The sequence below is a fragment of the Prionailurus viverrinus genome, chromosome D1, assembly GCF_022837055.1.
Source record: "Prionailurus viverrinus isolate Anna chromosome D1, UM_Priviv_1.0, whole genome shotgun sequence".
NCBI lineage: Eukaryota > Metazoa > Chordata > Mammalia > Carnivora > Felidae > Prionailurus > Prionailurus viverrinus.
In genome coordinates this window covers 115175035-115201618 of record NC_062570.1, presented here as the reverse complement: position 1 = coordinate 115201618, position 26584 = coordinate 115175035, and the positions used below count along the sequence as shown (strand labels likewise).

At 58.2% G+C, this 26584-nt stretch overlaps 3 protein-coding genes across 4 annotated transcripts; all 3 read right to left on the bottom strand.

The window, feature by feature from the left end:
- Positions 1–309: 309 nt before the first annotated feature.
- IRF7 (interferon regulatory factor 7) lies at positions 310–3452 on the bottom strand. Of its 2 annotated transcripts, none has more exons than XM_047877384.1 (10): positions 3388–3452; positions 2794–3110; positions 2548–2710; positions 2258–2465; positions 1968–2026; positions 1670–1877; positions 1393–1488; positions 799–1308; positions 584–702; positions 310–510 (listed from the first exon to the last, which is right to left on the bottom strand). In XM_047877384.1, exons 2-10 carry the CDS (start codon positions 2811–2813, stop codon positions 355–357), a joined length of 1539 nt encoding a protein of 512 aa, XP_047733340.1. In that variant the 5' UTR covers positions 2814–3110; positions 3388–3452; the 3' UTR covers positions 310–354. The 2 variants fall into 2 exon arrangements, with proteins under 2 accessions (XP_047733340.1, XP_047733341.1); XM_047877385.1 differs by having other exon boundaries at positions 1968–2023.
- Positions 3453–4664: 1212 nt separating this feature from the next.
- On the bottom strand, positions 4665–11137 carry CDHR5 (cadherin related family member 5). The gene is made up of 15 exons (XM_047878779.1): positions 11083–11137; positions 10826–11001; positions 10377–10427; positions 8957–9049; positions 8731–8832; positions 8509–8619; positions 8249–8419; positions 7576–7666; positions 7305–7402; positions 7003–7203; positions 6809–6922; positions 6644–6731; positions 6189–6500; positions 5442–5647; positions 4665–5102 (listed from the first exon to the last, which is right to left on the bottom strand). Exons 1-15 carry the CDS (start codon positions 11135–11137, stop codon positions 4665–4667), a joined length of 2307 nt encoding a protein of 768 aa, XP_047734735.1.
- Positions 11138–12120: 983 nt separating this feature from the next.
- SCT (secretin) lies at positions 12121–13620 on the bottom strand. Its single transcript, XM_047823667.1, has 4 exons — positions 13541–13620; positions 13351–13452; positions 13119–13211; positions 12121–12832 (listed from the first exon to the last, which is right to left on the bottom strand). Exons 1-4 carry the CDS (start codon positions 13618–13620, stop codon positions 12709–12711), a joined length of 399 nt encoding a protein of 132 aa, XP_047679623.1. The 3' UTR covers positions 12121–12708.
- Positions 13621–26584: the final 12964 nt, after the last annotated feature.

Genomic DNA, 26584 nt, shown 5'->3' with positions numbered 1-26584 from the left:
GATCTGGAAGGCAGGAGAGCCCTGCACACGGCACAGAGTCGGCCATTCACGCGTCCCCCTCCCCAGCACACCTGGCAGGAGCAAACACCTGCTGTCCCCAGAGCATTTTGTATTCTGAGTAGAGTTTGTTGGCTCTGAAGCGTGTGGCCTGTTTCTTCATTACGAAGACAGAAAAGGACGGGTGTGTGGGCGGGTGAGGGGTGGTCACCTCCCTTCCGGGGCATGCGCGGGGAGCCTCGAAGTCTGGGGGGGCCCCTTCTGGAGTTCCGGCCCCACCCCTCAGCCCGCCCCTGCTCAGGACACCAGCGCTGGTTTCTTGGTTTGCTTTTATTGGACTGCAGAGGGCTCTGGCGCTTAGGCGGGCTGTTCCACCTCCATGAGGAAGTGCTCCAGGGCCTCGTAGAGGCTGTTGCAGCTGGACAGGCAGAGGCCGAGGCTGCTGCTGTCCAGGGAGGACACGCCTTCTCGCTGCACGTACTCCAGGTGCGCCCGGCACAGCCACGGCTCCAGCTGCAGGGAGGATGTCGTCAGGCCAGACGGGCTGGGCTGCCTGCGGCCCTGCCCACGGGACCCCGTGCCTCACCTTCACCAGGACCAGGCTCTTCTCCTTGGGCCTCCCAGCCGACAGGTCCTGCCCAAAGCCCAGGTAGATGGTGTAGTGCGGGGAGCCCCGACGCCGGCAAGCCCGGAACTCTACCAGCTCTGTAGGGCAGGGCTGTGGTGAGCAGGACGAGGGCAGGAGAGGGGCGGGGGAGGGCAGCGGCCCCGGCCCCCGCCCCCGTCGGGTGCATCACTGACCTCGGAAGAAGGCGCTGAAGTCGAAGATGGGGGTGTCCTGGTTCCTTTGCAGCAGGCACGGGGGCGTGGAGGGGCTGGCGGAGCCCAGGGGCCCGCCCACCTCCCAGTAGACCTTGCATTTGCCCAGGCGCCGCGCCCACAGCCTGGGCCCCCGGAGCTCCAGCTGCAGGCCGGGGGCCACGTGCTGCAAGAGCTTCTCTGTGTAGTGAAGCTGCTTCTGGTCCGGGAGCTCGGCCGGGCTCGGGAAGGCCACATGCTGGGGCTCTGCGGCCTCGGCGGCTGGGCTGGGGGACCCATACAGAAACACGAAGCTCGGACGCCCCACGGTCTCCTGCAGCACTGTGCGGCCCTTGTACATGATGGTCACCTCCAGGGCCCCCGGGCTGGGCTCTGCCTGTGACCCGATCTGTGAGCGGCCGGGCCCGGCCACGACCTCACCTGCCGTCCGGATGCCAGGCGCCGCCTCCCGTGGGGGCTGCCAGGGCTCCAGGGCTGGGGCCGGGCCTGCGTCTGGGGAGGAAGGCGGAAGCTGGCACCGGGTCCCCCAGCCCCTCCCTCTTTCACGCCCTGTGCCCTGTGCCCGACTCCTCTCACCTGTCACCTGGGCCTGCTGCAGGGCCTGCAGCCTGGGGCTGGGGGCTGTCTCCACTGCCCTAGGCAGGTATGGCACCATGTTGGGGAGCGCTGGGCCTGAGGAGGGTGACCGAGGAAGCAGCTGTACTGGCCCAGCTGTGGCTGGCACTGTGTCCACTGGTTACCCGCCCCCCCCCCCCTTCCCCTTTCTCCACAATGACTCTGCGGTCCTGCCTGCTCCTCCCCCTGGCACGGGGCCCTGCAAGGCAGAGCACTCCCACCCAACCCAGCGTCTCACCAGGGACCTCCGGGGGGATAGGGTCCAACCCCCATGCAGCTTCCAGCAGATGGTCCTCCAGGCAGCTCTGCTCCAGAGCCTGGAGCAAGAGGTCCCCAGCATTGCCAGCGGAGCCCAAAGGGGAGCTGGGGGCACAGAGCTCAGAGCTCAGCCTGGGCCCCTGCCTCTCAGCAGCAGCTCCTGCCGGGCACGGCCTAGGGAGCCCACCCTGCAGGAGAAGGGCCAGCGTAAGCATCTCCTGGCTCCATCGAGGAGTGGAGACCCCCACCTGGGAGCCGGGAGGGCAGAGCAACCTTACCATCAAGGGTCTGGCGTCTTCCGGGGCCTTCTCGTCCCCCTGGTTAGTGCCTGGGCCTTCTGAGGGAGAACGGGGATGAGACTCGGAAATTGGGACACTGGGTGTGGATGCCCCCGACCTGCCCCCCACTAGTGCCAGCAGGCCACATAAGCTTTCCCCGCCCTCCCCAACCGGGCTCCAGCCTCTTCCAGGCCAGTTTCAGAAACCACAGATCTGCCCAGTGCAAAGTCCCAACGTGTCCTGGCACCGTGGCTGCGCCCTGGAAGACCTGCCTCCCGCGGGCTCCTCACCTCTCCACCCCAGTGCGGAGCTGAGCGCGTACACCTTATGCGGGTCGGTGGGGTCCCCCGAGTTGTCTTGCAGCATCACAAAGCGCTGGGTGCTGTGCAGCGCACAGCGGAAGTTGGTTTTCCAGCTGGCGCGGAGCGCGCCTTCGGAAGCCAGCTGGTCACTTCCGCTGTTGCTGGGCGGCCACCTGCCGCGGGCCACGGCCCAAGCCTGGGGTCAGGGGGAAGAAGGTGTGAGCTTGGGGGCGCGGGCCGGGGCCTGGGCCGGCCCTCCCTTCTGGCTGGAGGCCCACCTTAAAGATGCGCGCGTCGGCCTCGCCCAGGTCCTTCCGCGCGAAGTGCTTCCAAGGCACGCGGAAGCGCGTGCGGGCCGCGTCCAGCCACCGCAGGCCTTCGTAGCGGCCGCTGCCGACCTCCCCCAGAAGCCAGTCCGCGAACCGCGGGCGCGGGGGCCCCCTGCGGGCGGAGGACCGGCGGGGTCAGGGCGCGGCCGGCCGGGTGGCGTGGCCGCGCACCCTGGCGGTGGGACAGGCGCTCACCTTTCGGGAGCCGCGGCCATGACTCCCTCTGAAGCCCTGGGCGGAGGGGGCGGGGGGCGGTGCTGGGAGGGCTGGGCACGGGTGACAGGGGCTCCCCGCGCGTCACCGAAGATGTCGCAGGCGTGGCCCCGTTGTCAAGGTGTTAGGACCACAGACGCGGGGGGAGGGCTGATGGCCACGACGTCGCCAAGGCGTGGGATTCTTGCCGGCGGTGGCCGTGCTGTGACCACAAATGTGCGGGATCCGAGCGGCCGCACGCATGAAGTCACAGGTGTGGAGCCAGAGCCCCGACGCGGCGCGAGGGCTCTGGCGGGACCCTGCGGAGACACGACGGGACGGCCGCTCGCGGGGGGCGGGGAGGGGGGCGCGCCCGGGACGCCAGGAAAGCGAAACCGCGGGCGGCGGGAAAGCGAAACCGCGGGCGGCGGGAAAGCGAAACCTAAACCTTCGTGGGGCGGGAGGGGGGAGGCCCCCGCCGGCAGCGCCCCCACCTCTCAGTCCCGACCCGACTCCCCCGGCCGGACCCTCCCCGTCGCCGCGCCGCGCCGCGCCGCGCCGCGCCGCGCCGCGCCGCGCCGCTCGCCCCACACGTACCTGGGCGCCTGGTCACCGGGGCGGGCGGTTCGTCTTCCCGGGAGGCCGGGAACCAGCGCTTTTATGGAGGCGAGGCGGGGGCGGGCCGGGGGCGGGTCCGGCGGGGGGAGGGGGCTGCAGGTGCAGCCGAGGAAGTCACGTGCTCTGGACGACGGTGCCCCAGGCCCCTCGCGCCAGCTCCTGGGTGCGGGCGGGCGGGGGTCGCGGAGGGGCGGCGGGAGGGGCCGGCCCTGCGGGGTCCAGTCACTCCTCTCCCTCAAGGCGCCTCCCGCACATGCCGCCCGCCGGGGGCCCCTGGCGACTAGCGGAGGGGCTGGGGGGAGGCGTTGGCGAACCTCGCACGAAACCCGGCGCTTCTTTTCTCAAGGAAAAGTGGGCAAAGGGAGACAGCGTGGGGCATGTGGCAGCTGTACGGCTTGGAGTCTTGATGGGAATTGTTCAGACAAGAGCACTCGAGTGCCCTTGAGAAGACATTTGCAAAGAGATTCGTGATGACTTTTCATTAGGAAAAACACTGACGATCCAGAGAGACAGTGTGGTGGCCATCAGAGAGGAAGTCCTACCGGCGGTCCTCCCCTGGGGAGGCCAGTAGAGGGGGCTCTGTCCCTTACTCCGTGGCTCTGGTTCCCCTCGGCCTCTGATTGTAGCCGACCAGCCCCACCTGCCATGCTGGCCCACGGCCTGGGCCTGCTGCCCGCTCCCAGCTCCTGTCACCCCAGGCAAGCCTCTGCTCGGAGCCACAGGTCACAGCCCAGACGCCAGGGCCAAGTGCCTCAGAGCACGGTGCTTGCTTTCTGCACCGAGCCTCACCGAAACACTGGCTGTGACCCCCTGGAAGGTCCCCAGGGACCTTGGTCTCCAAAATGAGTTCCTGAGGGCGGCTCCTCAGTTTCCCCAAGGCCAAAAATCTGCATATCGTGTCGGGAGGGGGGATCCACAGCGCAGGGTGCCCCCCCTCCAGCGCGGTTAGACCAGGAGAGGAACTGGGCCACCAGCTGGCACCGGCCTGGGAAGCCCCTTGGCTGGCAGGCACAGCAGGTGGTTTACGGGAAGCGGCCTCGCCCGGCAGGCAGGGGCCGGGGACGTCCCAGCATATGGGCCGCGCCATCACCTCCCACCGGCGGCAGCTCCAGGGGGACCCTGCGCGCCCCGGCCGCCCATCGACTTTGGCGCAGCCGAGCTTGGAAATCGTCGCTTTATTGTGCATGGTGCAGTGGGGGCGGGCGAGCAGCCCAGCCGACCTCAGGGTGGGCCAGCGAGGGACGCAGGGAGCCCAGCTACACGTAGGTGGAGCTGGCGGCGTCGCGGGAACCCCCGCCCGGGCCCTCGGCCTCGGCCTCGGCCTCGTCACTGCTGTCCTCGCTGCCAGAGTCGGCAGCGCCGGCCGCGTCCGAGGCGGGCGTGTTGAGGACCACCACGTCGGCCTCGGCCCCGATGTCCTCGCCAAACCACACGGCCTTGTAGCCGCCCTCGGGCCGCCGCTCCTTGGTCAGGATGGACCTCACAGCCGCGGGGCCGCCCCCATCCCGGGCCACCTCTGGGGACTCGGAGGCAGGGTCCAGGGACTGGAGGCTGGGGGGCTCCGGGGTCGCAGGCTCCGGGGCCACAGCCGGGGTGGGGGCAGGTGAGGGGCTGGGAGCCGGTGCCCAGTTGGACTCTTGGGGAGCATGGAAGGCCTGGTTGTCAAAGCCCGAGAGCTGGGGGTGCTGGTGCTCCTGGGGAGGGGACAGGGGCAGCCAGGACATCAACCAGGACCCCAGGCCTGGGCTGGGCCCCACCCCTGGTGCCCTCCCCAGAGACAAGGATCCAGGCTCTCGTCCTTCCTTTCTCTGCCTTTTTCGGTCTCCTCCCCGTTCCGTGGGCTACGGTGTCTGCTCCCCGTGTCTCCTCGCCTCCCTCTCCTGCCCCCTTTCCATCTTCCCCTTTCCCCCTCTCCATCTTTCTGTGGCTCGGTCCTCACCTGCACAGCCCTGTCTCCTTGTCTTTCTCTGTCCCTGTCTCTCTCTTCCCCTGTCCCTGTCCTGTCTGCTCCCCCCAGACCCCCGGGGCCTCACCTGAGCTTTACCAGAGCAGCACTTGAACCGGTGGCCGTAATGCTTATGGACGAGGATCAGGAGGGCGATCAGAGTCAGAACCAGCAGCGCGCCCAGCACCCCGCCCAGGGCCGCCATCTCCACGGTGGAGAAGCGCTGGTCCTCAGTGTGGCTGACACCTGGCTTGCTGTCCCCTGCCGTGCTGCCTCCTCCAGGCTCTGGCGTCCCTGCAGCACCGACAGCCACTTACCGTTGGCGCCTCCGGCACTTCCCAGCCTGCACCAGGCTCTGGAGGCCTCGAGCACGAGCCGGGCTTGGCGTCCTCCCAGAGCTGCGGTTCTGGGGAGGGGTGCTACTGACACCCCAACTAAGGGGCTGTGTGTTCCCAGGGGCCCTGGGGGGGGGGGCGGCCAGGCTGCTGAAGGGAGGCAAGGGAGCTGGGGATCCGTGCCCCCCGGCTCCAAGGGGAAGGCAGGGGCCTAGCACCCTAGGAAGGCGGTTGAAGGCAGTGCTGGGGCCTGGAATTGCGGGGCTCCTCGATCCCAAATGTGGCTTCTGCCCCACCCTCCACACACCTTCCCAGTTTACCTTGTTGGGGCCCCCGAACCCGTCTCTGCCCGGACCAGAGCAGACTCCCTTGCGGCCTACGGTCGGCGTGGTCCTGCCGGGCCAACCTGGGGTGGAGCCTCCCTGCTGTTATTCCCAGGACCACTCACGGGGTGAGTCAGGGGGCATCCGGGTGACTCTAGGGCAACCGGGAGGTGCTACCTGAGGGCTGGGGGGCCCCGCTGGGCCCAGGGGACATCGGCTGAGAGGTTCCTGGCTTCAGCGTCTGTGTTGAGCCCCCGCTGGGTGAGGCTGGTGGGAGGGAGGTGCCGGTTCCCACACTGGGGGGCCTCCCAGGCGTAGATGAGGCAGGTGGCCTCAGAGTTGTGCCCGAGGGAGGGTGCGGGCCGGTGCTCCACCCAGAACGGGTCGTGGAGGACCCCTGAGAGGGCCCCGGGGGCCTGGGGGCTTCCGCAGTGGTGGCTCTGCTCGATGTTCCTCCAGCCTCTGGGGATGTGGGGGGCTCTGGGGGGCCTGGGGGACCTGGGGGCCAGGGGCAGGATGCGGGCTTGCCTCTGCCCCCAGCGTGCCTGCCTCAGGGAAGGCACCGCCCTGGCTGTGGCAGAAAGCCCCCCCTCCCGCCGCTGAGCCGTCACCCGGGTCCCCCGGAGGCTCACCTGTGGGGGTGGGCGCCTCCTCTTCTAGGACCTGAATTTCCACCACTGTGGTTGCTCCACTTGCGGTCACTGTGTTCGTGGCCTCGACCTGGGGCAGAGAGGGGGCTTGTCCCTCGTAGGCCCCGCCTTAATCCCTGCCCCTCGGAGACGTCCCCCTGCCCTCACCTCTGCATAGAAGACCCCCTTGTCTGCCAGCAGGGCAGCGGTCACCACGGTCTCGCCATCCATCCGGAAGTTGGTGTTATTGGTGATACGATAGGTGGTGGCGGAGTCCAAGTCCTGGACACTGTCCCAGTGAGTCCTGGGCCCGGGCTGCCCCCACTGCCCCCCAGCCCACCCACAGGGGGGCTGCTGCCTACCGGGAACTCAGGGTCCCAGGCCCAGATCCTCAGAGGCTGGGAGGGGGAGGCCGCGTCCCTGACCGGGACGCCCGCGCCAGAGCCGAGCGCCACGGTGCCGCGGTACCGGCTCTCGGGGAACTGGAGCAGGCTCCCGTTGGCATTCCGGGCCTCGATCGTGACCCGGGTCACCGAGTAGCGGGCGTGGTCGGCCTGCTCACCCTAGGGGTGGGGGAGGCCACGGTGACCAGCAGGTTCTGGAGGGGCGGGCGCCGCAGCCTGGAGCTCGCGAGGGGCGCTTGGAGGCCTGGCCGGGGGCCCACCTTGACCAGCAGAGTGAAGGTCTTTGGGCTGCGGACGACCCCGGTCATGGTGAGGTTGCCCGAGTCAGCGTCTATGGCAAACGTGCCGTCGTCTCGTTCTGTGAGGGTGGTGGCAGCGTCTGGCCCCTCGGTCCCTCTGGAGGCCTGAGGTCTAGTGTCCCAGCTGGCTCTGCCCACCCGGCAGGTGCCCCTGGGGCTTCCTCCGCCCATGGTGGGGATGGGGTCCCTGACGTTGTGTGGGGACAGAAGCAGGGCTGTGGCGCACACTCACCACTCACGATGCTATAGAGGATGCGCTGGTTGATGCCCCAGTCCCCGTCCACGGCATAGATGGGCCCAGGACGCAGGGTGAGGGGGCCTTGCTGTGGGAACGAGGACAGGAGGAGGCACCATGGGGCTGGTGTGACGGCCCTAGCTCGCCCCCTCCCGCTCCCCTCAAGGGGGCAGCTGGCCGTCTCTCACGACTGCTGACCACACCCTCTGGGACCCGGCCAGTTCTGATCGGATTGATCCGAACAGCTCGAGTTTGGAGAGGCAGCACAGGCGCGGGACAGGAAGAGGTCACACAGGGTCTGGGCTCGGGGATCCTCCGTACGGCGGGAGGCCCTGGAGCCCGCATCCAGGCCCCGCTGCCCTCCGCTGCCTCAAGGTGACTCTCGGGGTCCAGAGGGGACAGTCAACCGGTCAGAGAGGCGGCTGCCCCCTGGGGCACCGCCGTGGCCCCTCCAAGCCACCACCCTCTGGGTCCCCAGGGGCTGTCTGGCTCCGCCCCAGGACAGCTGAGCCTGCGCCCTCCCTCCAAGGTCAGAGAGGCTGTTCACGTCTCCCCATCCCGGGTTGGGTGCGACTGGCTTTCGAAGGGATGTCCACATAAAAACGACAACCAAACTTGGCACCCAGGCCACTCCCCCGGTGCCCATTCTGCCCCTCCCTGCCCCCAGTACCAGCGTGTGCCCTGTGGGGACAGCCCCGTGGTACTCGGCTTGGATGCAGACGTAAGAGTCTGAATAGGCACAGGGCAGGAACCAGGGGGGCCGAAGGTCAGCAGGCTGCACCTCCAGGATCACGGTGGCCGTGGCCGTGTGGCTGGGTGCTACGTTCTGCTCCTGTGTGTCCTGCAACAGCCGAACCCGGCCGGGTCAGGCCCGGGGGCCCCGGGCTGGGGGCGGCTCAGGTGGGGGCTTGAGTGCCCAGGCCTGCTTACCCGCACCAGCAGCTGAAAGGTCATGTTCTGACACCGGTAGAAGTCCAGGGACCGGTCCAGCCGCAGGGCGGGGAGGTTGGTGCCCACCAAGGAGAAGAAGTTACTGGCGCCCTGGGGAGGTGGGAGGGGGATGGGGCTCAGCCTGAGACCCTGGGAGGACCCGGGGCGGGGCGGGGGCCGAAGGGAGGGTCTGGGGCTGGTGCGGAGGCGGGGGACACTGACCGGGGTCACCTCCTGGAGGGTGTAGAACAAGATGTCACTCTTGTCGGGATCGCGGGCCTCCAGCTTGGTCTCAGGGACGACGATGGTGTTCACTTTAGTGTCCTGGGGGCACGGAGGGGGAGTGGTCCAGCTGTACCCTGCCCCCCCATGGACTGATCTCTGAGGCCAAGCCATGGCCACTAGCTCTCTGCTGTCCGGCCCCTCGCCCCTGGCTCCCCTCACTCACCTCAGAGACGTTCTCAACCTTGGTCACAAAGGGGAACACGGGTGCGTTGTCATTGATGTCCAACACAAACACAAACACCCTCAGCAGGGTCACCTAGGGGGACAGGGTGGCGGTCAGCTTTCTCCCTGCAGGTCCCCACCCCAGCGGAGGGCCGCTCCGATGGCCTGGGGTACGGTTCACAGGGACTGCGGACGGACAGCAGGAAGCGACTACTGAGCACAGGAGGTGGTGAGTACCCTGGAGAAAAGTTACCGGGCACAGGTGGGCGGGGCAGGAGGGTGGCCAGCGAAATCCCAACTGAGAGCGATGGTGAAGCAGTCTAGTTGCCTCGAGAATAATTCTCAAAGGAAAAGGAAAACAGAAAGGAGAACACACAGGTTGGAAGAGGCTTAAGAGGGAGAGCGCGACTCTTGATCTCGGGGCCGTGAGTTCGAGCCCCACGTTGGGCATAGAGACTACTTAAATAAATAAACTTTAACAAGAAAGAAAGAGGGAGGGAGGGAAGAAGGGAGGAAAGGGGCTTGAGACACAGAGCGGCCAGTCTCATTAGGTGGCCACCCTGGGGTCTTGACTCAACAAACTGGGAAAGACCCCCACTGTGGGGAGAGGCGGACATCGGGGGTCTTGTGATGCCGAGAAGTTTCTACTTTTTCCAGGTGACAACAATGTGACGGTCGTGTCTAAGAAGGGTCCTTGTCTTTCAGAGACTCGTCCCGAGATACTTGTGGGTGGTGTGCCATGATGTCTGTGGGGGACACCCACAGGCCTCGAGGACAGGGAGAGTGGACAGTGGTTCCTGTGAGCTGACAGGTGCATGGGGCTGGGGTTGCAGCTTAGAATAGACTGGTCAAGAGATGGTGAGAGAGGCAGGCAGGTGCACATCCGGGGAGAGGGCACAGGGCCAGCTGGAGCGGGGTCGGGGTCCATGCACCCAGCCTTGCCCACCGCACAACGCACTTGGCCTTGGCTCTAAGTGAGAAAGCAGCCGGGGGCGTCCAGGGCAGGGATGGGCCGCTTGCTTGATCAGATCGTCCTGCCACGATGAGACTGGACTGGGGTGGCCAAGGCCGAGAGGGGAGCGAGCAGACCAGTTGTCAGTTTCTAGAAAGGAGATGCTGGTGGCCAAGGGTCTGGTCAGCTTAGAGTCCAGCTTGAGGCAGAGCGACCAGATTTGCTGCTAGACGTGAGGGGGGAGTGGGGGGCGAGGGAACCAGCAGGGTGAGGCTCCTCCCGTGTTGGGGGGGGGTCTGGAGCCCAGGGCAGCGTCTGGGCTGGAGGAAGTGTGGGCGCCAAGCCGGGAGTGACTCTTAAAAACATGCCACAGGGTGAGGTCACCAGGGAGTGGCCCTGGACCAGGCAGAGTGCTCTGATGTCACAGGGTCAGGGTGGCAGCACAGGGTGGGATGGTGGGGGGACTCACCACGGTGTCACCTCTTCTGCACTCCAGCTGTGCCTGCAGCATCGTGTGCTTCTGGGGGGGTGGGGGACAGACAGGTGTCAGAGATCACCTGCCCCGCTGATCGCAGCGCGCCGGCCCCGCTTCACAAGCGAGGAGACAGGCCGAGAGGGGCAGGCGCTCACCCGGGGGCCCCGGCATCAGTACCGAGTCCAGAGGTCACTCGGCGCCCCCAAGGGCCCCACGCCCCCTGGGGTCTGTGCTCCACGAAGCCTTGAGGCCCAAGAGGGCTGGGTCATTGCCTGGCGGGCACAGAACCCTCAGGACCCCTGGGCAGACTGAAACCCAAAGACCCTGGAAAAGCCGTTCTCCGGGGGGGGGGGGGGGAGTGTGGGTGCCCGCACAGGTCCTGTGGAGGGAGAGCCCCCCAGCTGCCCCCGCGGGGGTGCCCCACCTAGGCCCGCCATGCACACCTCGTAGTCAGGAGTCACATCGAGGAACAGCTGAGTCCCCTGGATCCGAAACGCCAAGGGGGTGGATGAGGGTCCGAGGATCACCTGCTGGCCTTCAGGGACATAGATGTCAGCCAGGGGCTCGCTCTGATTCGTGTTCTCCGGGACTTCGAAGTAGGTGTTGCTCACAGAGCAGACTGGAGAGTGGGAGAGGAGGGGTCAGTGCCCTCCCGCCACCCGCCTGCTGCCCAGCTCCACCGCCACCGCCCCGCAGGTACCCTGGGCCTGGGCCGTGGCCACGGGCAGCAGCAGCAGCAGGGCCCAAGCCCCCATCTCGGCGGCCGTCCGCCAGCGGGACCCTCTGAGCCGCTGGTGCTGGTGCCTTCTCAGGCTGGGCGACCTTCGCCCCTGCCGGGCACCGCCCCACGTTATGATCCTTTACAAGCCACCGGCCTCCACCAAGGGGGCTCTCGCCGGCCGCCTGGCCAGGCCCGGCCCGTGGCCAGGAGGGGAGACCTGGTGGTTGCCCAGCTGGGCCACATGTGGGGGCCCACGGGGGCTCAACTCACAGACGCCAAGGCGGGAGGCGGAAGTCGCTCAGAGAGCTGATCAGGGCACCGTGGGCCTGGCTGGGGGAGGGGGGGAGTGGGGGGGTGGCTGGGGGTATGCCTGGGGGGGCAGAAGCTGGGGCAGGGCGTTAGAGCCTGGAGGAGCGGGGACTGGGGCGGGGCCTCAGCCCCGGCTCCTGTGTCTGCTGTGCCCACCCCCCAGGCCTGCTGCCCCTCTGCTGGACGCTTCTGCCCGAATCATCTGGGAGCCAGCTTCAGGGCCCAGGTGCTCCCGGCAGGACCACCCTCTTCCCACACCAACCACCTAGGTCTGGAAAGAAAAGGTTGTTTGTGTCCGGGGTTACCCCTGCCTGTCTTGGAAACAAGCCATTCTCCTCCAAGGGGGGCTGGGCGGGGCCACCGTGATGGGGATGGCATCAGGCAGCTGGGGGCTCCCAGGGGGCAACCCAGCTCCCCATGGGCTCTGGAGCTTGACAAAGAGGGGGTCCTGGCAAGGCTCCCGGGCCCAGGCACCCGACTGCCCTATCCCCAAGCCCCCCCCCCCACCAAGCTCTCAGCAGCTGGGGAGAGGCCACTGGATGGGGACAGGAGAGGGGCTGCCGTGACCGTGGCGGTCGTGGGCCTTCGGGTCTCTAGGCCTTTGCTCTGCTGCTGCTGCTGCTGCACTGGGGGCTCCTGGTGCCTCTGCCTGTGCTGGGAGGGCCTCCATGGCTTCCAGCAACCCCAGCACCACTTGGGGTGTCATCACCGTCCCCATTCCACAGGCTCAGAGTGGTCAAGCCACTTGTCTGAGGCCACAGAGCTCGGACCAGGAGCCAAGACATACTCTTGGGTCTCTCTCTGTCTCTCTGGAGTGGACTCCTGAACCCCTAGGTGACAGTCCTGTCACTCTCCGTGCCCCCTCAGACTGCCTCCACCACCTGCCCGGCACACTGACCGCAGGGCCCTGGGGCCGGGGTTGGAAGACATCCTGTGCCCCCCACCCACCCAGGGCCCCTGAGTGTTTGCGTAGTAGATGACAGGGGTGCAGACTGTCTCTGGGGAGCTCGGTCAACGGGACAGGAGAGATAAGGAAGGTGAGGCGCCCTGCTGGCTTCCCAGGTTTAAAGGGCAGCTGGGTGTGGCTGCAGCCCCAGAACCTGTGGACAGGGTCCTTCCGCCCTGCAGGGCTGCCTTGATGGCACAGAGATGGCGCACTGAGTGAGCTCATGGGGCCGGTGTCTGAATTCCTCCTTTATTGGTGACAGGTGCAACCCCTCCTCCTCCCGCTCCACCCCTCCCTGGCCTGGGCTCCACGGTGCTCCCCTTGCAGACAGACGGGAGGCTCCTTCTTCCTCAGGGCCTCATCCGTGACATCTCAGCAGGAGGCACGGCCGGCTGTGAAAATGCGGCCCCAGACCCGGGTCCAGGAGGCAGCTGGGGAGACCAGGCCTCATCCAGGGGGTCCCTCAGGGGCATCCTGTGGAGACAGCCAGGTTAGGGGCTGGACGCTGCCACCCATCTGGCCAAACTGTGCCTCCTCTGGTCACCAGCTCTTTTTCCTTCCCAGACGGCCCCCCCTCCCCGCCCCTGCCTGTCCAGTTCCTGCTGTGGATCTAGGGTGCCGCAGGGGACCAGGGGGAGGGGCTGGGGCAGAAGCTTGTGGGTGGATGGGGGGTGGGGGACGGGCTGATGGTGGCGGCTGGGGCCAGGACGGGGCTGGGGCGGGGAGGTGGGGGGGGCTGGGGGGGGCTGGTGGCGCTCACCAGGCCTGCAGGGCGGGCGAGTGGGGCCACTGCAGGCAGAAGCGGCCCTCAGACGACTTGGTCCAGCTCGTGCCGTTCTCTGTGTCCAGCTCGCTGCCCCCCACGCCAAGTCGGAATTAGTCCTGGAGCTGGGGGGCGCCGCCCCCGCGCCCCTCCCTCGGCCCCGGCCCCGGCCCCTCACCTGCGCCCCCCCACCCCGCGGCCCCCCCTCCCCGCGGCCCCGGCCCCTCACCTGCGCTTCCCCACCAGGCCCTGCAGCAGTCGCTGCAGACGCGCGCTCTCCCGCAGGCGGCTGAGCTCGCTGGTGAACGTCCCATCCGAGTGGCGCGGGGCCCTGGGGAGGGACGGCGGGGCCACGGGCCAGGTCAGGGCCGGGCGGGGGCGGGGCGGGGGCCGAGGGGCGGGCGCGGGCGCGGGCTCACCTGGGGGGCGCGGGGCGCGCGGCGGAGCCCGGCAGCAGCAGCGGCGGCAGCAGCAGCAGCAGCAGCAGCAGGGGCCGCATGGCCGTGGTGGGCGCGCAGGGGGTGCTGAGCGCTGCCGCCGCCGCCCGGGCCCCGGCCGCCCCTTTATAGTGTCCGTGCGGGGCGGGCCGGGGGCGCTCGGCACCGCCCCGGCTCCGCGCAGCCCGGCCGCGCCCCCATCGATCGCGCGGGAAGGTCAGGGCCGCCCCCCCAGCTGTCGCCCCGGCTGGCCCGCCCGCCCTCAGCGCCGCGTCGGCGCCCCTCGGCCGGCTGGGGATGTGGCGGGGGGGGGGGGGGGGGGGGGGCGGGCCTGCATGAGGAACGGCAGGAGCAAAGCCTCAGAGCCTCGCCCCTACGCGCTTCCGAGGCACGGCGGGGGCCGGGCACCACCCTCGGGGCGCAGAGGGGCGCGGGGTGGGGGGCGGCACGAGGGAGGAGGCCGGGACCAGGGGGCGTCCACCCGAAGCGCGGACTCCGCTGGAGAGGCCCAGGCCGGCTGCAGGCCGAGCTGGGGTCGAGCTCCCTGGGGCGCCCTGCATTTGAACTTTCCGAGGACGGACAGGAGGTGGAGGTGCGGAAAGGGGACAGAAGAAAGACGGCAGCTGGGTGACTCCTGCTCCCTCGTTTCGGGTTTAGGTCAGGTTCGGCTTCTAGAACCAGGACTGCTGACATCCGTGAACATAAATTAGGAGTCCAGTAAATGGACTTATTGTAAACTAGTAGTTCTTGTGTTAGACTTTACATTCTTTTTTTTTTTCTTAAGATTTTATTTTTAAGTAATCTCCACACCAAGGTGGGGCTCGAACTCACAACCCTGAGATCAAGAGTGGTGCGCCACCAAGGGAGCCGGCCAACCTTCACATTCATTTAAAAATAGTTAGTAGAGGGGCGCCTGGGGGCTCAGTCCATTAAGCAACCGACTTCGGCTCAGGTCATGATCTCAAGGTCCATGAGTTCCAGCCCCACGTCTGGCTCCGTGCTGACAGCTCAGAGCCTGGAACCTGCTTCGGATTCTGTGTTTCCCTCTCTCTCGGCCCCTCCCCTGCTCACGCTCTCTCTCTCTCTCTCTCTCTCAAAAATAAACATTAAAAAATTTAAGAAAAATAATTAGACTTTTTAAAAGAGCAGTTCGAGGGTCACAGAAAAACTGAGCAGAAAGTATGGAGCAGACCCAGGCCCAGCCCCCCTGCCCCTAACATCCTGCGGGACAACTGATGAGCGTCCCGGTCCGAACATTAGCTCTGATGGCCTGTCACATAATTTACTTTAGCGCTCATCCCAGTGTGTAAACGAGGGTTTTCGCAGATCCACGATGAGTGCATCCAAATCTGGCCTGTCCTGGCTTCAGTGCCCCTAATTCCTTGTGCCCCAGCTGCTCGTCCTTCAGTCCCCAGTTCCTGAACTTTGCACCGACCCCACTGTCATAGTCCCTGGTGCGGACGCACCACAGCTAACCCACCCACCTACCAAAGGACACCTTGGTCGCTCCCAAGGGTTGGCAGTTATGAACAAAGCTGTGATAAACAACCGTGTGCAGGCTTTTGTGTGGACATCAATTTCCAGCTCTTTGGGATAAATACAAAGCGCGTGATTGTTGGATGGGACGGTCACTTTTGTAAGAAACTGCCAGACTTTCCCAACGCACCGATCCGCGCTCCTCCCGGCCCCGAACGAGACGCACATCCTGGGTGCGGCGTTTGGGTTTTGGGCCATTGTAACAGGCGTGTAGTGATAGCTGCTTTCTTTACACGTGTTTTTAAGCAGCTGCTGTGGCTTATTCCTGCACGCAGTCGGCAGATTAAAACGCCCTGTGCTTGCACACCGTTCACAGGTCGGTCACGTCCACGGGAACACGCCCACTCCCGACACTGGTGTCAGACTTCTCAGCACCTCAAACACTCAAGCCCCCGGGGAATAGCTTCCTAAGAAAAATATTCCCATTTATCAAAAGTACACTAAAATTGAAGTTTACAAAATCTACAGCAAAATTAACGTGCAGTAAAAAAATGAATTTTGGCACAAGTCTTGGCTCGTGTAACCACCACCACAGTCGGGACACAACACCTGCACTCTGTCACCCCAGAGGCTTCCCTCCCGCTGCACCTCTGGGGTCACAGCCTCGGCCCTGAGCGCCTCTGGTCACAGCTTCATGAAGTCACAAGCAGTCACTGGCTCAGAGGGACAGACGGAGGGTGCGGCCAGGGAGAGGCCTCCTGTCACAGGATATTTGTTTCTACCGCCTTCTCTGCTGCCCAGGGTTTCTCCAGGGATGGCCCCTCCCTGTGCCCTCCCACACCTGCTGTGCGGCGGTTTGGGTTTGTCCCTCGTGGGGGGAGACTCGCCGCCGAGACACCCCTGCCTATGCCACCGCGCCGGGAATCAGGAAGGAGGACGCCTAAGAAACGTGGCGCTGCCTCAAGCTTCGCTTCCCATTCTGTGCTCTACTTTGAAACAAACAACATGGGGTACAGGCCACGACTGCAAAATGCCACCTTTATAAAAGATTTTAAAAAGTTCTTTTTAATTTTTATTTTACATTGATTTATTTTTTGAGAGACATAGAGAGACAGAGTACAAGTTGGGAGGGGCAGAGAGACAAGGAGACACAGAATCCGAAGCTGGATCCAGGCTCCGAGCCGGCAGCACAGAGCCCGACGCGGGGCTCGAACCCACGAACCGTGAGATCATGACCTGAGCCAAAGTCGGACGCTCAACTGACTGAGCCACCCAGGCACCCCAGGATTTTTTAAATTTTTAAATCATCTCCATCCCCAACGTGGGGGCTCAAGCTCACAACCCCAAGATCAAGTGTTGCACCAGCCAGGTGCCCTGCAAAGTGCCACTCCCAACCCACAGGTTTCAGGGAGCACCCCCCCGCCAGCCCGGGTCCCCAACATTTCACTCTCAGCTGAGTCCTTGTTACAAACGCACAGAGATGTCGCTTCCATGAACAGCCATTCAAAGCCCCGGATCGGACATCACTCTGTGCAGAGATCCTCATGATGGCCAAGTTCAGGGTCCAGGATTCGCAGGGAGAGGAAGCTTCATTTTCCCGGGGTGAGTGTAGGAGCGGTGAGTTCCAAGCTGGAAACGTAGCTCAGTGTGATGCCGTTTCATGCCCTGAATAAGGAAAGAGCAGAAAGCAAGCTCCACTCCTCTTTGGGGGGGTTTTGTTTCAACCAAGATTTAAATGTCAATTTCAAGTTAATTGTATCTACCATTGGTTCTCATTAGGGGCGATGTAGGAAAGCACTGAAGAGAATTCTCTCTCAAACCTACACTCCTCTACTCTGCCCTGCCTTCCCTCGGCCACACAGCTGCACCGTGGAACCTGATTCAGGTGCTGGCTTCATACTTTCAGGCCAGCAGCCTGGCGCTCACAGCGATATCACGTAACCTTATTTTAGTCTTAATGAACATACCCTCTTAAGGACTGGGGGAAAAACTTGCTTTTATTATTACAGAGAATTAAAACCACACAAAAGCAGACAGAATAGTAGAATGAACTCTTGTGCACCATTGCTCAGCGTCGATCATTTATGACCAATCTTACCTACCCCTACTTTCTCTGTTGTTCTCAAATGAATTTTGGAGCCGAATTTGTATCGTTCTCAGAAACCGCATCGTTCATCTGTAAGGAGTTTAGTATATATCTCAAAAAGGTAAGGACTGCGGTCTGCTCTCCCCACAGATCACCCAGGAAACCTGCTGGTCAGACAGAGCCGAGTTATCGAGCGCCTGGCAAGGACAGACATTAGCTGACAGTCTTAGTAATGATTTTAAAGGAGGTATGAAAGTGAAGTGGTTATGGGGATTCAGGATAAGGGCTCAATTGCTTTAAAACGGGTCTTTCAAAGCAGGGATCTGGTGGGGACTACAAAAGGGTCGTGAATGGTTTAGGGTGGGTGAACACAGGGAGGCAACAGTCCTAATATTAATGAGGTGGAACTTAGAGTATTTTGTTACATTTTTGTCTCCTGTGCAAGATAAGACACCTCCCATATATCACCTCCCGAAGCTTCGTTATTTCAAGTCCCAAACGAGACCTGGAATTTATGTTGTGTGTGACGTGAGGTAGTAATTTCACTTTTGTCTAGATGGCTGTCCAGTTGCCCAGCGTCAGTTATTACAAAGCCATCCTTTCTCCACTGCCCTTCGATGCGTTTTATTTGTAAGTCGCCCGTCTGCGTACGCTCAGGTCTACTTCTGGGCTCTCTGCCATGTGCCAGCGGCCGAATCTCACTCCTGCGGCGTCTCAGGTGCGACGCCTTAATTATTCACCGTCTGAATCACAGTAACCGTTTAAGTCTTACTGTCTAATACATCAAATGCTGTCCCTGTTTTGCTTCAAGGATGTCTGAGCCATTGTGACCGTTTGTATTTCCATTTAAACTTCAGGGCAACTTGTCAGGTTCTACAAGAAGATACTGCCAGGGGGTTGATCGGAACTGCATCACACTTAGATCAACTTTAGGAGGGCATCAAACTGTGGTTTTGGGTCACATCTCCTCAATTACTAATAATGTTGAGCATCATTTCATGTTCTTCTTGGCCATTTATGTACCTTCCTTGGAGAAATGTCCGTTAAGTCCTTTGCTGATTTTAAAATTGGGTTGTCATTTTGCTACTGAGTTCTAAGAGTACTTTATATATTCTGGATAGTAGGCTCATCAGCTATGTGATTTGTGGATATTTTCTCCCATTCTGAGTTTCCTTTTTACTCTCTTGACAGTGTCCTTTGATGCACAAAAGATGTTAAGTTTAGGGGCGCCTGGGTGGCTCAGTCGGTTGGGCATCCGACTTTGGCTCAGGTCATGATCTCACAGTTCATGAGTTCGAGCCCCGTGTCGGGCTCTGTGCTGACAGCTCAGAGCCTGGAGCCTGCGTCGGATTCTGTGTCTCCCTGTCTCTCTGCCTCATTTCCACTCATGCTCTGTCTCTGTCTTAAAAATAAATAAAACAGTAAAAAAAAAGATGTTAAGTTTATGAAATCCAATTGTTTACTTGTTTTCTTTGTGCTTTTGGTGTTAGGATTAAGAAACCATTGCCAAATTCAAAGTCATGAAGATTTGCCCCTATATTTGCTTCTAACAGTTCTATAGTTTTAGATCATATATTTAAATCTTTGATCCATTTTGAGTTATTTTGTGTGTGTGGTGTGAGGTAGGGGTTCAACTCCACTGTTTTGCATGTGGGCGGCCAGTTGTCCCAACACCATGTGGAAGAAACTCTTCTTCCCCCAGTGAACAATCTTACACTCTTGTTGGAAACAAATTGATTATAAATGTGGGGGTCTACATCTCAATTCTCAACCCTATTCCATTGATCTATAAGAAATCAAAACCGTACTGGTTTGATTCCTGTAGCTTTGTAGTAAGTTTTGAAATCAGGAGCAGTTGAGTCCTACAACTTTGCTTTTCTTTCTCAAGATTGTCTTGGTTATTTGTGGTTCCTTACATACAATTGCATATGAATTTAGGAGTGACTTTTCCATTTCTGTAAAAAGGGGGCCCTTGGGGTTTTGATAGGGAGCATACCAAATCTCTATGTTGGTTTGGAGAGAAAAGCCATCTTTTTTTTTTTTTTTTAATTTTTTTTTTTAACGTTTTTATTTATTTTTGGGACAGAGAGAGACAGAGCATGAACGGGGGAGGGGCAGAGAGAGAGGGAGACACAGAATCAGAAACAGGCTCCAGGCTCCGAGCCATCAGCCCAGAGCCTGACGCGGGGCTCGAACTCACGGACCGCGAGATCGTGACCTGGCTGAAGTCGGACGCTTAACCGACTGCGCCACCCAGGCGCCCCGAGAAAAGCCATCTTAACGACATGGAGTTTACCAAGCCACGCGCATTGGATTTACTCATTCTTGTCTTTAATCTCCACCCCGCCCCCCCCCCCCCCCCCGCCACCGGCAATGTTTTGTAGCTTTCGGTGAACACAGCTTTCACCTTCGTGGTTAAATTTCTTTCTAAGTATTTTCTTCTTTTCGATGCTGTTGCAAGTGAATTATTTTCTTCATTTCATTTTTGGATTGTTTGTTGCTAGTGTATAGAAATATAACTGGTTTTTATACATCGATATCATATCCCACAACTTTGCTGGGTTTTTTTATTAGTCGTAACAGGCTGAGGCTGAGGCTGAGGGTGAGGGTTTTGTTTTGTTAGATTTTCTATACATTAGATCATGTCATCGGCACAGAGAAATCGTTTACTTTTTCCTTTCCAATCTTGGATACCTTTTCTTTCTTTTTCTCGCCTAATCGTTCTGGTAGAACTTCCAGAACATGATACAGAGAAGCAGCAGAAGTGGGTGTCCTTGTCTTATTCTTGATCCTAGGGGAAACGCTTTCCATCTCTCACTATTGAGTCCGATGTTCGTTGTGGGTTTTTCAAAGATGTCCTTTATCATTTCGGGAGGTTTCCTTCTATTCGTAGTTTATGGAGTCTTTTTATCATAAAAGGGTATTGGGTTTCATCAAATGCTTTTTCTACATCGGTTGAGATTACTAAATGGATTTCCACCCTCCGTTCTATTAATGTGATATATTACATTGAGTTTTGTCTGTTGAATCACCCTTGCATTCCTGGAGCAAATCCCCGCTTGGTCATAGTGCATAATCCTTTAAAAAATGCGGCTAGATTTGGTTTGCTCATATTTTGTGCAAGAGTTTTGTATACACATATTTATAAGGGTTGTTTATCTGGAGTTTTCTTTCTTGTGATGTCATTGCTGAGCCCTGAGAGTTCTTTATATATGTTGTATAGAAACCGCTTGCTGAAAATAGGATTTGCTGATATTTTCTTACATTCTATGAGTGGAAATTTCAAATTTTAATGAAGTCCAGCTTATTTTTGCTTTAATTTGTAGACCATGCTTTTGGTGTCATGTCTACAAACTCTCTGCAAGGGGGGTCTGGCTGGTTCAGTCAGAAGAGCATGTGATTCTTGATCTTGGGGTTGTGAGTTTGAGCCCCATGTTAGGTGTAGAAATTACTTAAATGAATAAATAAATAAAAACTTGAAAAAAATTCTTTGCCAAATCCCTGGTCACAAATATGTTCCCCATATTTCCAAAATTTTTATAGCCTTACATTTTACATTTTTACATCTATGATTCATTCTGAGTTAGTTTTTATGTAGTGTTAGCATTAGATCAAGGGGCTGGGGGGGTGCATGTGAACATCCGATTGTCTCAGTGGCCTTTCATTTGTGCACAAGACGTATCTCCCAATTTATTTAGGTTTTCTTTTATTTATTTTACCAATATTTTGTAGTTTTCAGCATATGGATCCTGTACATGTTTTTAGATTTAAACATATTTCGTGTATTTTTATAGGTGTTGTAAACGGTAATGTGTTTTTACTTTTTTTTAATTTTTAAAATGTTTATCGTGAGAGAGAAAGAGAGAGAATCCCGAGCAGGCTCGCACCGCCAGTGCAGAGCACGCTCCGGGTCTCATCTCACGAACCTCGAGTTCTTGACCTGAGCCAAAATCAAGAGTGGGACACTTGAGCCACCGAAGCCCTCCACGTGTTTTTACTTTTTAATTTTGGCTTCCAATTGTTTACTGCTGGTAGACCAAGACATAATTGATCCTTGCGTGTTGACTTTGCATCCTGCTATCCGGTTAAACTGACTTATTAGTTCCAAGAGCTTTTGTAGATTCCCTGGGGGTTTGCTTAGACAGTTGTGTCATCGGTACACAGGGACATCCTTTCCAATCTGGACGTCTTTTATTTACATTTTTATTGCCTGACTGCACTAGCTAGAGTGGCAGCACAATATTGAACAAAAGGTGAGAGTTGGCCGCCTGGTTGGCTCAGTTAAGTGTCAGAACCTTGATTTCAGCTCAGGTCATGATCTCATCATCATGAGATCGAGCCCCGTGTGGGGTTCTGTGCTGACAGCACAGAGCCTGCCTGGGATTCTCTCCCTCTCTCTCTGCCCCTCTCCCGGCATCAAAATAAATGAGTAAACCTTTTTAAAAAGGTGGGAGTGGACAGTCCTGCTTCTGAGTGTAGCTGGAAGGCACTCTGCCCTGCACCACAAAGTGTCGTGCTGGCGATACGGTTTGAAGGTGCCTTTGTTGGGTTGAGGGGGTTCCTTCTATTTCCAGATCACTAAGCACTTTTATCGTGAATGCAGGTTGAATTTTGTCAAATGTCTCTTCTGCATCAGTCAGTATGATCATGTGGTTTTTCTTCTTTCGATTGCTAACTGGTATTTTACATTAATTTGAGTCTGTCCTTTTCAAATTAAGCAGCTAATGCTATGAATTTTCCTCTGAGCATAGTTTTGGCTCTATCCTATAAACTTTGATGTGATGTATCTTCACTTTCCTTAGTTCCAAATATTTTATAATTTCTCATTTGACCCACGGATTACTTAGAATTGTGTTAATTCCAAAATTTTGGAGGATTTCCCTGTTATCTTTCTGTTGATTTCTAGTTTAATTCCTTTGTGGTCAGAGAACATACTTTTTATGATTCTCATTCTTTAAAAAATGTCTTAAGCTTCTTTTTTCGACGCAGAATGTGGTCTATCTTGAAGTTCCATGTGTACTTGAAGAGAATACATATTTCTCTGCCGTTGGATGGACTGTTCCATAATGTCAAATATGTCCGCTTGGTTGGTGGTTGTTCAGATTCTTCTATAGCTTTGCTGATATTCTGTCTGCTTGTTCTATTAATTAGGAAGAGATTCTTAAACTTTTGAACAACTCTTGCGAGCCGAATAAACATTATCGTGAATGTCTTAGCATCCCATAAAACTCTGTGGCGAATGATTACGAAACTGGCCCCGAGACCTGCTCAAGTGTCACCACCAGGGTGACGGCTCCAGCTTCTGTCCTATCCTAGAGGGTCATAGACCTACTCCTCAGTCCCGGGAGGATGGAGTGGCCTCTCAGGACCCACCCAGCCTTAGAGGTGGCACATCACAGCTTCACTGGCCAGAGGCTCTGGACAGAATTAGCACCTCCTCCTCTCAGGGCTGCGCTGCGCAGCCCCGTACATTTTATTGAGCCTCACCAAAGCTGGTCTGCAAACCTGGGGTCACAGACTTTTTGTGAAGTTCGTTATTTATGGCTAATTTTTTTTTTAAGGAGGCTTCACACCCAGTGCAGAGCCCAACGTGAGGCCTGAACTTATGACCCTGAGATCAAGACCTGAGTGGAGGTTAAAAGTCAGTGCTTAACCACCTGGGTCGCCCAGGAGCCCCTATGGCTAGTCTTTGTGGATGTATGGTTCTGTGAGTTTTGAAAGCTGTATTTGGACACCTGCCTGGTTCAGTCCAAGGAGTATGCAACTCTTGATCTCGGGGTCATGGCTTCAAGCCCCATATTAGGTGTAGAGATTACTAGAGAAAAAAAAACTAAGCTTTAGGGGTACCTGGATGGCTCAATCAGTTAAGCGTCTGACTCTTGATCTCAGCTCAGGTCTTGATCTCAGGGTCATGAGTTTGGGCCCATGTTGGGCTCCACGCTGGGCATGAGCCTGCTTTAAAAAGAAGAAGAAGGGGCGCCTGGGTGGTGCAGTCGGTTAAGCGTCCGACTTCAGCCAGGTCACGATCTCGCGGTCCCTGAGTTCGAGCCCCGCGTCGGGCTCTGGGCTGATGGCTCAGAGCCTGGAGCCTGTTTCCGATTTTGTGTCTCCCTCTCTCTCTGCCCCTCCCCCGTTCGTGCTCTGTCTCTCTCTGTCCCAAAAATAAATAAACGTTGAAAAAAAAAATAAAATAAAAAGAAGAAGAAGAAGAAGAAGAAGAAGAAAAGGCTTTAAAAATAAATAAATAAATAAATAAATAAGTATTAGCTTTGTAGGCACCACCTAGTCCCATCACCTCCCAAACTCTCACTCTTTGTGAGCCCTGGGCGCCACTTTTCTTCTTCTTCTTTTTTTAATGTTTTTGGGAGAGAGAGACACACACAGCATGAGCAGGGGAGGGGCAGAGAGAGGGAGACACAGAATCCGAAGCAGGCTCCAGGCTCCGAGCTGTCAGCACAGAGCCCGACGCGGGGCTCGAACTCATGAACCACAAGATCGTGACCTGAGCTCAGATGCTCAACTGACCGAGCCCCCCAGGCATGGTGGTCACTCCTCTAAATGCATACGCCCCTTACAAGAAGTCTTGAAAGAACATGCGCTGGAGCCGAAGGGAGAAATCGAAAATCCCACCAACTGTCCATGGAGGCTCTAACACCTCTCTCTCAGTAATTAACAGAACAGACCGGAAAGGAGCCAGGACACAGAAATCCGAAGAGCAGCGTCCTGATCCGACTGACGCACACGTCCACCTCATCACAGCAGAGCACACTTCCTTCCAAGCAGAACATCTGTGGTGACAGATCATGTTCTGGGCCATAAACTAGACCGTAGCAAGTGTAAAGGAGCCGAGGTCCTCCGCAGCACCTTTTTCTCACTGGGATGGAACAAACAAAAGGCAAACGACAGGAAGTCGACAAGGAAATCTACCAACATTTGGAAACAAAACATCACAGTTCTACGTGACCGTGGTCACAGAAGAGAATTTTGAGCTGAACGTGATTGGGGGTGCCTGGGGGGCTCCGTCGGTGAAGTGTCCGACTTGGGCTCAGGTCATGATCTCGCGGTTCATGAGTTCGAGCCCCGTGTCGGGCTCTGTGCTGACAGCTCCGAGCCTGGAGCCCGCTTCTGGTTCTGTGTCTCCCTTTCTCTCTGCCCCTCCCCTGCTCATGCTCTCTCTCTCTCTCTCAAAAATAAATAAAAACATTTAAATTAAAAAGCAAGATAATTATCTATGCAGAAATTCTGAAGAAAACTAAAGAAAAAAACCCTTGCATTAATAGGGTTTCGCACAAGGAAAACACAAAACTTGTATTTCTACACGTTAGCAATGAACAGCTGGAAATGACAGTTTTAAGCAGAACCACTTACCAAATACGCCAGAAGCCATGAAATACTTAGTTGTGAATCTTACAAAATATGTGCTGAAAACAAGATACTGATGAAAGACTTCCAAGAATATCCAAATAAATGGAGAGATACACCTACGTTCATAGACCAAAGACTTAACCTCATGAAGATGTCCGTTTGCCCTAAATCATTGTATGGATTCTGCACGATCCCGATCACATTCCCAGCAGGATTATTTTTGTAGAGACAGACAAGCTGACTTTAAAATCCATACATACAGACAGAACTGGAGAAGCCAAAACACTGTTGTGAAGGAACAAAGTTCAAGGGCTCACAGAGCCCGATTTCGTGACTTGCCGTAAAGCCAAAGTGGCTGAGGCTGTGTGTTGGCGCTGGAAGGAAAGACAGACAAAGAAAAGGCGCTCAAGTGATTTTTTGACAAAAGGTCAAAAGCAAGCCAGTGGTGAAAGGATGGTCTTTTCAACAACGGGAGCGGGTTGTTGTGGCGCAACCACAGGCGAGAAAAAAAGAACCTCAGCTTGTGCCTTCCGCAGAAGAATCCCCTCAAATGCGCAGTTGGGAGAAGGGAGCGTCAGGCTGCAGTCCGGGAGAGTATTTTCACATCATACGTCTGGCTTTCTTTTCCCCTGCCATTCTAGTGTGCGACGGCACGTCCTTGTGATGTTTTATTGCCATATCCATGGTGGCCAATGACACCGAGCACTTTCTCACAAGCTTACTGACCGTGAGAGTTCTCTGTTTGTAACGTGCCTCCTCCAGACCTTTCCCCTCGTTAAAACTGGACTGTCTTTTCTCGTTGACTTGACGGGGCTCTTCGTATATTCTGGATCTGCACCCTGTATCAGAGACCCACACTGTACGCGCCCTTTCCCGGTCCAGACTGCCTTTTCACCCGTAATGCTGGCAGACATCTGGGGACCAGGAGGAAACGCCAGGCAGATCAGACGCTAAAGATCCGCTACTTGGCATCCAACCCAAGATCACAAAGCCACCCCCGTCTTGGGACTTGTGTCCTGTGAGAGAATGACCTTCCTACTGCTCCAGTCACTAGGACGGTGAGTTCTCTTGCTTGAAGCTTCACAGAGGAAGAAAGCCTTCCTCCCTCTACTAATGTGCATGAAAGGGATCGAGCTCAGCAAGTTGGCCACTCTGTTCCCTGCTGTCTTTGAAATCAGGATCCCGGATTCCTGGCAACAACTCTGTGCTCCAGACCCATCCTGAGTGTCCCAGCCTCCCGGGGCAGGGGGCAGCCAGAAAGGGAAACTGAGGGGTCCCATGTGCATCACATGATCCCACAGAGGGATGCAGGCAGAGCGCCCACTTCACGGCCCCTTTAGTGACACTAAAGGTAGGTGTCACTCTGATTTTAGTTAAGTCCATAATGGAAATTCTGGCTGAGGGGCGCCCGGGGTGGGGGGCTCCTCGGTTGAGTGCCCGGCTTCGACTCAGGTAGTGATCTCGCAGGTCGTGGGTTCGAGCCCCACATTGGGCTCTGTGCTGCCAGCTCGGAGCCCGGAGCCTGCTTCGGATTCTGCGTCTCCCTCTCTCTCTGCCCCTCCCCCACTCACACTCTGTCTCTTGTCTCCTTCAAAAATAAACATCAAAAAAAATTTTAAAGAAAATTCTGGCTGAAATACATTTTCCATCTACGTTCTTTCCGTGCACATTTGTGACCCGATAGAGGACAGTCCAGGCCGACTCTGTCATGTACAGCTGTCTCTGGCTGACTCTGAGTGTCCCACGCATCTGCTCTGTGATAGTCTTACCTTCGTGGACCTGGGGACACTGCCCCAGGATCCTCCCATGCTCTCACGGTCCTGGGGTGGCAGGTGGGGTGATGGACCCGGGACAGCCTCAGTGCTCCAGGGAGGAGGGCCCAGGATCTAGTGATTGTGGGCTTGGTGGGTGCAGGTGAGAGGGTTCTCATTTGGGGCTTTTTCTTCTCTGCGAAGGAGGTGACTCCTTGGAGAGTGCCTTCCTCCTGTTACGTCATTTAATGCTAAGCAGTAAGCACCAGGCAGTGGCGTGGTGGGGAGTAACTGGGCGTGGTTTCGGTCAGGGACGAGAGGATGGGGTGCAGGGCCCCAGACCGGCGT

Coding starts and splice junctions, on each gene's coding strand:
- SCT (XM_047823667.1), bottom strand. CDS start 13,620: ATGCGGCCCCTGCTGCTGCTGCTGCTGCTGCTGCCGCCGCTGCTGCTG. Junction 13,453..13,540: donor GCGCGCCCCGCGCCCCCCAG/GTGAGCCCGCGC, acceptor GTCCCTCCCCAG/GGCCCCGCGCCACTCGGATG. Junction 13,212..13,350: donor GGCCTGGTGGGGAAGCGCAG/GTGAGGGGCCGG, acceptor CGTGGGGGGCAG/CGAGCTGGACACAGAGAACG.
- CDHR5 (XM_047878779.1), bottom strand. CDS start 11,137: ATGGGGGCTTGGGCCCTGCTGCTGCTGCTGCCCGTGGCCACGGCCCAG. Junction 9,050..10,376: donor GCAGAAGAGGTGACACCGTG/GTGAGTCCCCCC, acceptor CTGTCCCCCTAG/GTGACCCTGCTGAGGGTGTT. Junction 8,620..8,730: donor CCCTCCAGGAGGTGACCCCG/GTCAGTGTCCCC, acceptor CCACCTCCCCAG/GGCGCCAGTAACTTCTTCTC.
- IRF7 (XM_047877384.1), bottom strand. CDS start 2,813: ATGGCCGCGGCTCCCGAAAG. Junction 1,878..1,967: donor AAGACGCCAGACCCTTGATG/GTAAGGTTGCTC, acceptor CTTCTCCTGCAG/GGTGGGCTCCCTAGGCCGTG. Junction 511..583: donor AGAGCCTGGTCCTGGTGAAG/GTGAGGCACGGG, acceptor TCCTCCCTGCAG/CTGGAGCCGTGGCTGTGCCG.